At 38.7% G+C, this 11,083-nt stretch overlaps 1 protein-coding gene across 2 annotated transcripts in view; it reads right to left on the reverse strand.

Moving 5' to 3' along the window:
- LOC111374151 (exocyst complex component EXO70A1-like) overlaps positions 1-10,625 on the reverse strand; it is a 17,635-nt gene extending 7,010 nt beyond the window's left edge. Inside the window, exons 1-4 of one of the 2 annotated variants that reach the window (XM_022996783.1) lie at positions 10,253-10,625; positions 10,028-10,090; positions 9,060-9,155; positions 626-831 (exon numbers count right to left, since the gene is read on the reverse strand). In XM_022996783.1, the coding sequence (XP_022852551.1) occupies positions 626-831; positions 9,060-9,155; positions 10,028-10,090; positions 10,253-10,444 (557 nt within the window). In that variant the 5' untranslated portion in view covers positions 10,445-10,625. The remainder of the gene's footprint in view (positions 1-625; positions 832-9,059; positions 9,156-10,027; positions 10,091-10,252) is intronic. The other variant, XM_022996784.1, reaches the window with a different exon arrangement.
- Between the last annotated feature and the right edge of the window lie 458 nt (positions 10,626-11,083).

Below are 11,083 nucleotides of genomic sequence, written 5' to 3' on the forward strand. Positions count from 1 at the left end.
TGCCCCTTGTCAAACTCACAATGTAAATGACTCGTGTACGACTTCATGCAACTGCTGAAACTAAACTGACTGAATAATGTAAGATATGCATTCTTCCATAACGAATTACAAAGAAGTGAAGGCAAATTTACAAAGTGGATATATAGAAACAATGAAATGGCAAATGAATTTCATTTGTTGGGTTGTTAGCAAAAGGTAGCAGGCGAGGCGAAGGAGACAGTAAGACCTAACAATATTCAATCTGTATAGTTCATCTTTCCTTACCTTTTTTTTGGGGGGGTTTAAAATGGCCATTATTTCCTCAATTTAGGGCTTGTGTGGAAGTGATTCTTTGAAAAGCATGTGTGGTTAAAAAGTAGGGAAAAATTATGGGGAAGTGTGAAAAATGATCTTTTGAGAGAGTGTATTTGAAAATGAGGGGAGGAAAAGTGATTTTCAAATATTTGAAACACGGGCTTAATGACATGGATGGGTCAATATCAGTTAAAAATTGAGAGCACAATGCTAATGTACTACCTTCACACAGAAGGTTAGTAGATACAGGCACTCTCTCTCTCTCTATATAATTATGTGTGTGTGTGTGTGTGTGTGTGTCTATATATGTGTATGTATGTATAAAACATACCTGTATGATGACAAAATCTGCTTAAATTCTTCTTCCAGCTTGGATATGGCCTTGGCAAGTAAATTATTTGTATGGTTGAGCACTCCATCACTACTCTTGAAGCTTTTGTGGTCACTAAAAAACCAAATGCTGTTTCTTAGTTGCTCAATTGCTTGAAGATAGCTTTCTAGGTCCTCATGTGGCCCTTTAAGTATTTTAGCTTCAGCCTACAGAAAACAAGTAAAACAAAGATATCAGCAGTTTTAAACAAGAAAAACACATCTGGGAGGCTCTGGAACAGTGGCAGCACGTGGGTGACACTTAACCCCTACCCATAACAATGAGAATTTCATAATAATAGGGGATTGAATCAGATTAACTTATAAGCAGCAAACACACATTCTACCTTAAATAGCTACCTCCTTTGGTAACAGATAAGTTATTCAATCCTATGTGTAATCCAAAAAACCAGCTAGTTATTTCTTCCAGTAAACTAACCTTTAATGATATTACTATAGTATATACAATCATCATCCTTTACATTTTATATCAACTGGCATTCTATAGAGGAGAGAGAGCATAAATTGAGGACGACTTTTGCAATCACTAAAACGTTGTCATTAACCATGAAATAATCCCACAATGCATTGTCTATAGCAATCCTGTACTAGAAGCTTTTTTCCAAACTCCAGGCTTTCAAAACGCACCAATAAGTTTACATACCAACTGGGATTCATAAAACTTATCACTTTCTTTCCATCCAATAGAACTTCAAAAGTACGTCATCGGCCTGGCCTTATATTCTATCGCTGATTCTGATAACATAAAATTGATGATGGGCAGAGACTCGAATTGTGAGACTCATTGAGTTGAAAGAAGTCTCATAACCGACGAGGCCAATCCCAGAAAACAGTTAACTCCAGGGGGCACAAAAGTTCATTTTAAAGGCACAACAGGATCTTGTCATAAGAACAGAACATTAACATCCTTTACATTGTGTCTTTACACTATTAATATAAGCTAAAAATTTCCAAGTGTCTTAAGCACAAATAAGACATAGCAAGCAGAGGGCGAAAACCCTAAGTTTGATGTCTCCCGTCATATCCAAACCAACTCCTCCACCACCCAACCCCACCGTCGCGGGCCTCTCCAGCGCCGGTCATCAGACCCAAAACCGGCGACCCACCCCAGCCGGCCTCACGCCACAAACCAGCCTCGCAAGCCCAGCAAATTCCGACCAGATCCAGGTTCCGCCCAGATTCAGTCCTCACGCACCTGATCGGCACCTCTGCAGGCCGTTCCACCTCCGGCCGGTCAGGCGCGTAGGTCACCGGCCATTCAGGTAGCGCATGAGCTGACGCGTGGCCAACACCTCCAGGTTCCTCCGGCTGCTACGAAGCCATTTCGACCAGTGGTTCCATCATCTTCCGGCCAGTTAGCACAAAATCATGGGAAACAGCCCCATGTAATGGAGGTTATGGTTTTTAGTTCACGATTTAGAGTCGAGGCGAAGGAGTTTGTAGTGACTGTTACCGCCTCTGGCGTGGTTAAGCTTTCGGAATGGCACTCGAAGATATGGGTGCTATTTGTATGGGCCGATTTGGAGCTGTGTGGATGGTGAATATGGTGGACAAGTTGAGGAGGGCCAGTAAGATGGAGGAATTCGTTGCCAAGTTCAATGAATCTTCCCGCACTTTCTTGGCGCAACGTTGTACAAGTAGTCGTGGCAGGTTTTTCATGGTAGCATAGTATGGGGAGAGGCGGAGAAAGAGGGTTGTAATGGTGCCGGAAGGTGCAAATGGAGAAGGATGGGAATCGGTTTCACGAATGTTCCAAGCAGTCATTGCTTCCTTTGTGGCCAGGGACAAGGTGGTACGTCAAACATATGAAGAAAGAAGCCGACGAGGAATGACTTATGCCGAAGTCACGACAAATGCATGGGCTTCGCAAAGTGCTGATCAGAGGGTAATGTTGCAGAAGGAAAGGGTGGGCAATGGGAGAAATGACCCTCATGTCGAAATAATAGCTCGCATACATGCATTGAAAGGAGAATTGGATGGATTAATAAAGGTTGTGAAAAGTGGGTCTATAGTGGGGTCCAGGTCAAGTTATTGTCATAAGTGTGGGGTGAGTTTGAAGGAGTCAGCTAATTTGGATGTCAAGGAGCCAGTGCCGATAGAGGTTTCGATTAAAGATAAGCAAGTGTTGGATAAGCTTTGTAGGGAGTCCCAGACGGGGTCTGATGTGAACATTTCTTCTGGAGATGAAAATCGAGACGAGATGGAAGGATCGAAAAGGGGTGGAGTGGAACCAAGGATCGAGGCATATCGAGGGACAGAACCTCGGACGGAAGTAGGAGAGCATGGCATTATGAATATTGACTCGGAAGTTTTGGAAGCGAACAGAGTTATTTGTTCTAGGATCGTGGGGTCATTAGACACGATTCCACTTGTAAAGGGTTCATTGCCAGATGATGTGCAAGAGGTTGGACTTGAACTGGGTGAACACTCAGGGTCGGCAATTGAAGACCAAGATGAGAAAACAGGCTCGGCCACTAAGGCAGTGAACACCTATAGCATGCGATACGCTAAGTCTTCGAATGAATGGGGTCTAGGGAATGATAATGCGTTGGTGGTGTGGATGGGTGGCGCTGAGAAGGGAAACACAGACAATGTTGCTGAACAGGTGGAGGAAGAGGAGGGACACTACTACGATCCTATTTATGCTGATGAGATGGCGAAAGTCAGTGCACTTGACGTCAGACCACCACCTTCAAATTGGGTTCTTCAAAGAATTCTGGACTTTAGCAAGATTGTAGGAGTGTCCTGTGATGGGTATGAAGATAGGCTCTGATAATTATTTGAGGATTTGGAGGCAAGCAGGAGACAAGGGCTGGGGACTCCAGGAGTTAAGACAAGAAGTAAGAATGATCGTGAACTTAAGCGGCTTGAATGCTCAATTAACTATGATATTAAGGGCGGCTAGTCGAGAAGAGGCGTGATGGGGAGGGATGATGGAGTTTTAGGATGATTCCGAAAATAATTAGTTGGAACGTAACAATGAAAAAGGTTAGGAGTTCGAAATCTATTGAGGAAATGGAGGGCTGACCTTGTATGTTTACAAGAAACAAAGTTGGAGGATGTGTCGAGGGATATTGTGAGTAGCCTATGGGGGGACAGCATGTGGGATGTCAGTTTGTAGGGTCATCGGGGGCCTCAGGAGGTATACTGATAATGTGGGACAACAGAGTCTCCGATATGGAGGAGGTTAGCGAAGGTCTGTTTTCTCTATCGATCTCATTTAGAAATATCGAGGATAGCTTCCGATGGATGTTCGTTGGAGTCTATGGGCCTAGCCCATGTTTGATCCCAATTAAAGTAAATTACATTACATTCCATTTTTCTCTCTCCTATTTTCAACCACACAATTTTTCATAAAATAATATTACACGTAAATCGAAAACTTTTCCTTCTTTTTCAACCACTCATTTTTCTAAAAAATACTATTCCCTCCTTTTTCATTTTCAGGTAATGGGCATCAAACAGGGGCCTAATATAGATGAGCATAGAAGTGGACTGTGGGTTGACTTAGCTGGAATGATGGCTTGGTGAAACCTTCCAACGTGTATCGGGGGAGATTTTAATGTGATCCGTTTTATTACTGAGAGGTCTAGTAGGGGGAGATTAACAAGGGCTATGGAGAACTTTTCAGATTTTATCAGCGAGAACGCGTTGGTGGACCTGCCTATAATTAGGGGAGACTTTACTTGGTCATCTAATCGGGATCAACCAATCCTATCCCGAATAGATCGGTTTTTGGTATGTGGAGCATGGGAGGCTAAGTATCCAGAGGTCATTCAGAGGAGAATGGAGAGACTGTATTCTGATCATTTCCCTATATCGTTATCTGGGAATGTGAGGCGTGATGGAAAAAAACCTTTTAGGTTTGAGAAGATGTTGCTTAAAGTAGATGGTTTTGAGGAACGAGTAAGGACTTAGTGGACGTCCTATGACTTCAGGGGATCTCCCAGTTATGTTTTGGATTGCAAATTGAAGGCACTGAAAAGGGATCTAAAGAAGTGGAATGAGGAAATGGTGGGAGATGTTAACTATCGCAAAAATCAATGCTTATCGGACATTGAGGAACTGGATAGGAGGGAGGAAAGTAGAGGACTGGCAGGGAAAGAGAGGGTGAGACGAGGAGAATTAAGGGAAGAATTGGAGAGGCTGGTGGAGATGGAGGAGACTACTTGGCATCACAAATCTAGGATCAAGTGGTTGAAAGAGGAGGACAAATGCACCCACTTTTTCCATAGGGTCGCGAACTCCAATAGACGCAACAATTCTATCAATATGTTGAAGATAGATGGCATTACCTTTGAGGATCCACAGGAGATTGGGACCCAGATGGTAAGCTTCTATCAAAACCTGTATCAGGAGCAGTTTGACTGGACACCAGAGTAGGAAGGGCTTGAGTTTTCTTTTATATCTGAGGAGGATGCCAGCTAGTTAGAAAGGCCTTTTGGGGAGGATGAAATTAGGGAGGTGATGTTCGGCATAAATGATGATAAGGCGCTAGGACCGGACGGATTTTCGTTCTCATTCTATAAGACTTGTTGGGAAGTGGTGCGATCGGATATTGTCGAAGTCCTTACTTATTTCTTTCAATGTGGAAGGTCCTTGAGAAGTGCTAATACCACATTTATTGTGCTGATTCCAAAGAAACTAGGATCGACGGATATTAAAGACTTTCGTCCTATTAGCCTCGTGAGCCGAGTTTACAAGATTATTGCGAAGATTTTGGCAAATAAATTGAAAGAGGTGCTAGGAAAAGTGGTGTCCAAGTTTCAGAATGCTTTCGTTAAAGGACGCCAGATTTTGGATTCAGTACTTATAGCAAATGAATGCATTGACTCAAGACTGCGCCTGGGTGTTCTTAGAATGCTATGCAAGCTTGACATTCAGAAAGCTTATGATCACGTAAATTGGAGATTTCTCTTGTATATGCTCAGGCAATGTAGCTTTGGGGATAAGTGGTGTAAGTGGATTCAGTTTTGCATCTTCACAGTTTCCTTTTCAGTTATGGTAAACGGCATTCCGGAGGGTTATTTATGTAGTAGCAAACGATAGAGACAGGGGGATCCTTTATCCCCGTTGCTGTTTGTCACTGTAATGGAGGCTTTCGGTAGGATGCTCAAGAAGGCCGTGGGGGAGAGTTTACTAAGGGGCTTTATGGTTAAACAGTTACAGGTATCTCATTTGCTCTTCACAGACGATACACTAATTTTCTGTGATGTAGAGGTAGAACAAATCAGGAATTTGCGGCATTTGCTCTTGTTCTTTAAAGCTATATTTGGATTGAAAATAAATCTGGGGAAATCTGAAGCTATCACAGTGAGAGATATGGATAACATGGTGGAGTTGGCTGCTATACTAGGATGCAGGGTTGCGTGATTGCCTATGACATATCTTGGACTGGCCTTTAGGCGCTCGGTTTAAAAGCACACATATCTGGAATAGTATTGTTGAAAGGGTGGAGAGAAGGCTAGCGAGGTGGAAGCGTATGTACCTCTCAAAGGGAGGTCGTCTTACTCTCATAAGGTCCACATTGTCGAACCTTCTTACTTACTTCATGTTGATTCCTATTCCTATTGCAGTGGCAAAAAAATTGGAGAGGATCCAAAGAGATTTTCTTTGGGAAGGATTAGGGCAGGAGAGGAAATTACATTTGGTTAATTGGGGTATCGTATGTTGTCCCATGAGGTTGGGTGGTCTCGGATTGAGGAGTCTCGTATTGTTAAATAAAGTTTTGTTAGGTAAGCGGTTGTGGCAATTTGAAACGGAGAGGGGGAGTTTTTGGTGTTATGGAAGGGGGATGGTGTTCAGTCGAGAGTCGGGACTCTTATGGGGTGAGTCTGTGGCGGTATATCCGGTGAGGGTGGAGCGATTTTCGGGATAAATTGACGTTTGCAGTGGGGAATGGTAATACTATCAATTTTTGAGATGATTGTTGGTGTTGAGATCAACCACTAAGATTGAAATTTCCTTCCTTGTATCGTATTGCATTGTTGCCGTCTGCCATGGTGAATGATGTTTTAGATATTCGTAATGGGAGTATCAGCTAGAACATTGCTTTTGCACGGGGTTTGCAGGATTGGGAGTTAGATGACTACGCGCTATTTTTGACATCTTTATATGAGGTACAAATCAGGGCAGAAGATGGTGATTGCAACAGGTAGAGGTTGGCACGGGATGGCATGTTTTCAATCGGCACTTTCTTTAAATCTTTATTGGGAGCTGAGAAGAGCTCTTTCCCTTGGAAGGCAATGTGGAAGAGTAAATTGCCACCACGAGTAGCATTTTTACTATGGACAGTGGTCAGAGGACAGGTGCTAAAGGCGGAAAACCTACAGACAAGGGATTTTTGTATTACAGAGTGGTGCTTTATGTGTATGAGGGATGGGGAGACGATTGATCACTTGTTCCTCCATTGTGATGTTGCTAATTTACTATGGAATGAGATTTTCGCATCGCAACACATAGATTGGGCAATGCCAAGACGTGTTAAAGGCATGGAGAAAATTTCGCGACAAGGATAGCAAACTTGCATGGGAGCTTATTTCGGGCTGCATAGTTTGGTGTGTGCAGAGAGAAAGGAACAGCCGATGTTTTGACGATCAAACAAGAACAACAGAGCAATTTAGAGAATTGTTTTATTTCACAATGTACACTTGGTTTAATGCGGTGGCTACTAGTCATATAGATGGGCCGCCCAATTTTATGTCGTTTCTTTCGGATTTGTATTGATAATACACTTCTTGTATATTATGGTTTGATTAATAAAATACTTGATTACCTTTCAAAAAAAAAAAAAAAAAAATATATATATATATATATAAGCTAAAATACGTAAAAATGTTCAGGTATTATATGAAAAAATTTACATTCTAAAGAGAATATCAACTATTTGTTATTACTGTTTCTTAACTATTATAGTACATACACCTATAGAAAATTACAATGAATTCTTACGTTGATGCATTGTACATTAATATAATGTCTGACTAATTGAATACAAAATTATGATAATTCTTCAAAGTTTCATCAGGGAGTATACCAAGTTATTATCTAAATTTTATGTTTATCCATACACACATGCACGCACCTGTTTAGATTTAGCCCCTGTTTGGTAGAGATCAAAAGTCAAATATAATCTAACTCAAAGTCAATAATTAATTTCAACCACATGCTTTATAAGACCCACAGTTTTTCATCCACATTTTTATTAACTTTTAGCAAAATTTACTAAAAATCTGATTTTAATCCCTATCAAACAGAGGCTTAATAAGTTAATCATCAATATATTTACATAGTGAAAAATATAAAATTGTGTGATGATACGATTAATCTTCGTTGTTTATTTTGATCATGGGTTTAAAAATGCTTTTTGAGGCTTACGAGCGACTCAATCCCCTCCTAAGGCTTTCATCAAATGCCTCAAAACTTACACCTCAAGTGCCAATTGGTGAGGCTCATACCTCGAGTTAATAAGACGAGGCCTCAAGGCTAAGTCACAGGGTGACTAAGGTGTTCGTCTTCTTGTCTTGCTTTACATAGACATTTTATTAATATTCTTAGCTTCTTAGGGTATTTTCTAAGAACTCATTATTTTACGGACTTTTTTTTTTGTTTTTTCTTCTATAGGGAAAGGAAAATACACAAATTCAAGTAGAGAACGACACTGAGAATTAAATTCAAAGATGATTCCCTTAGAGATCCAACTTGTAGTTATGATATATGAGACTTCTAGATTGTTTCCACTTTTACTACAGTTTTGTTATGTAATTACTAATTTGAGAAGTTATTTTTGTTGCTGCTTTTACCTATTTATTGTTGTTTTGAAAGCTGGACATTTAATTTAGTTAATTTGATTTATTATGGATCCTCAAGATGGTTTATGGTTTATTATGAGCATATTTTGTATTTTTATTACGCTCATTAAATTATTTCATTGGTTAGTCTTAAGGCATATGGATAACGCCTCGTCTCACGTATGTAAAACACCTCAGTACCTGATTGAATATTTTTAAACATTGATATTGATAATAATATAAGCAAACAATGAGGAAATGACTTGTGCAGATGATCTTAATGGGTTGAATTGAATAAAAAATATAAATGTAAAGGAAACACCAAGAAAAAAATCACAAAGGGACATTATCAAATATACTATTGCTCTTATATTCACTTAACTTGAATCTTGAAGATTTAAAATCAACAAATGCACATGTATGTGTACATATACGAGTCAGTTAACATCTTGACATAACGGTCGCAAAAGATTTTCATTTGATGATGGCCCAACTTAAAATTAAATAAATAAATACATACATTAAAGAAAAAGGAAAAACACAAAACAAAGAAGCAAGAAAAAATAGCATATCGTAAAAGCTAACCTGAACTGAAATATCAAATTGCGACAGTATGACTTCTGCGGCCTTTAATGTTTTATCGATGTTCTCATGAGCTTTCCGAATAGCAAGTGTTCTGATCTATAAAAAGAAAATCTGAGTAAGAATCACAAAATGCTGAGAAGAGGCAATGCTAGTAAAGATCATAAGTTCAAATCTCATAATTTGTTAGCAAAGCAAAAGAATCAAAATTAATATCAAATATGATTCAGAAGAAATTTTGTATGAAAACCATGACAATTATGAGGCAAAAAAGAAAATTCAAAAATTGAAGCATATTAAATACACATTTAAAACCACTCCACATTTCCCCAATTATTTGTACTTTATCAACGAAAAGAAGAGGTCAAGTAGTTTTCTGCCTGGCAGGATTGATTTTCAGTGAACTTTTATTTTCTTGTGCATATATTAATTTTCTTGTGGTTTCAAAGTATGAACAAAGGCAAGTCAGAGCACTAAAGCAGCCTAAAAATGAATATCTTTTCCTTGTTTCAGCTTAATGATGTTAGCGAATAAAACCTGAGAAAGGTACAAAAAGAAGATCAAGAAATTTGAATTTTGGTTTCATTGCTTTTTTTGCTCTTTCTTTCAAGGTTCCTCAGTTTTCTCAGTAACCATAAAGGAAATTGAATAGTGAATACCAGAAAGTATAAACACAAAATCAAGTTGAAAATGGTGAAATCCCCTTCTGAACAGCATGGCTGATCATCTACAAATGAAAAATCTAATGCAAAAAGCCATGGACTGCCATATTGAAATCCAAGTTTGCAGAAATTAAAAGCAGTAATACAGTAAACAAGGCTTCAGATCATAAATTTGTCGCTCGGTCTCACATTTCAAGAATGGCTGTTATTTGATCAGAAACCACAAAAATGGTAATCTTCTTTCCTATAAAATTCACATTTTTTCTTTTAATATCCAAGGTAAAATTAAGCAAAGGCAAGTTCTTTTACACCAAACCCAACTAAAAACGCCTTTCTTCCTTTCTCACTCCTTGGTAATTTGTTGCCACCATACTGAAAAAAAGTAGTAACAGAAATCAGATCAAGAACCAGGACTTGGGCTTCTTTCTTTATTCAGTATCATTTCAAGATTTCCATTGACTATCACATAGCAATCAGAAAATTGAACTGGGCATAACACAAATCTAACTTAAGAGCATGTTTTGGAAAAATTACTTGGGTGGGTTGCATGGCGGTTTCAAGCGCGGAGAGTCGGTGGTCAAAGGAGCCCAAAATGGATACCGTTTTATCAGTGATTGATTCGCTCTTCTGTAGTGCCTCCCTCATCTTTGTTGCTCTTTCACTCAGCATATCCACTCCTCCACCACCACCTGTTGCTGTTGCTGCTGTTCTGACTGGAACCCCCATCTCTCTTTCTCTCTCTCTAAAATCTCTCCTCAAATCAACCTGTGTTTGATTTCAAATAGGAATCGCCAGAGAGAGAAGATAACAAGGAAGAGTGTCAAAAGAAAAGAAAAACGAGACATTTGCGTGGAAAAGCAGTGTATTTAGGACAATTCATCAAAATCTTGCAAGCCAGAGGGGCTGAAAATAATAATGGGGGATTTTGTTAAAAAGCTCATTCAAACAATGTATTTCTTTAAAGGAAAAATTTTATAAATGAGAGTTTAACTATCATACATTTTAAAATTAAGAAAATAAATTTCAAACTTCAAAAATTAGATTTTTATTAATTTTTATTTATGATTTAATTAATTAATTATTTATTTTATTGATTAAATATATTTAGGTCACTCATCAATACAATTTGGTCACAATTAATGATTTAGTTATTTAGTTATTATTTTTTTTATCACAAATCAAAAATTTTATATCACAAATTATTTTACGATAACAATTCAAAAATCTTATAGGTCACAGTTTGTTTATCGGTCACAAATCAAAAAAATTATAAATCACGATTTATTTATTGGTCACAAATCACAGATTTTTGAAGTCACAAATTATCAACTTATCGGTCACAGATTAACAATTTTTTATGTCACA

This window comes from Olea europaea, unplaced genomic scaffold, assembly GCF_002742605.1.
Source record: "Olea europaea var. sylvestris unplaced genomic scaffold, O_europaea_v1 scaffold1207, whole genome shotgun sequence".
Lineage (NCBI taxonomy): Eukaryota > Viridiplantae > Streptophyta > Magnoliopsida > Lamiales > Oleaceae > Olea > Olea europaea.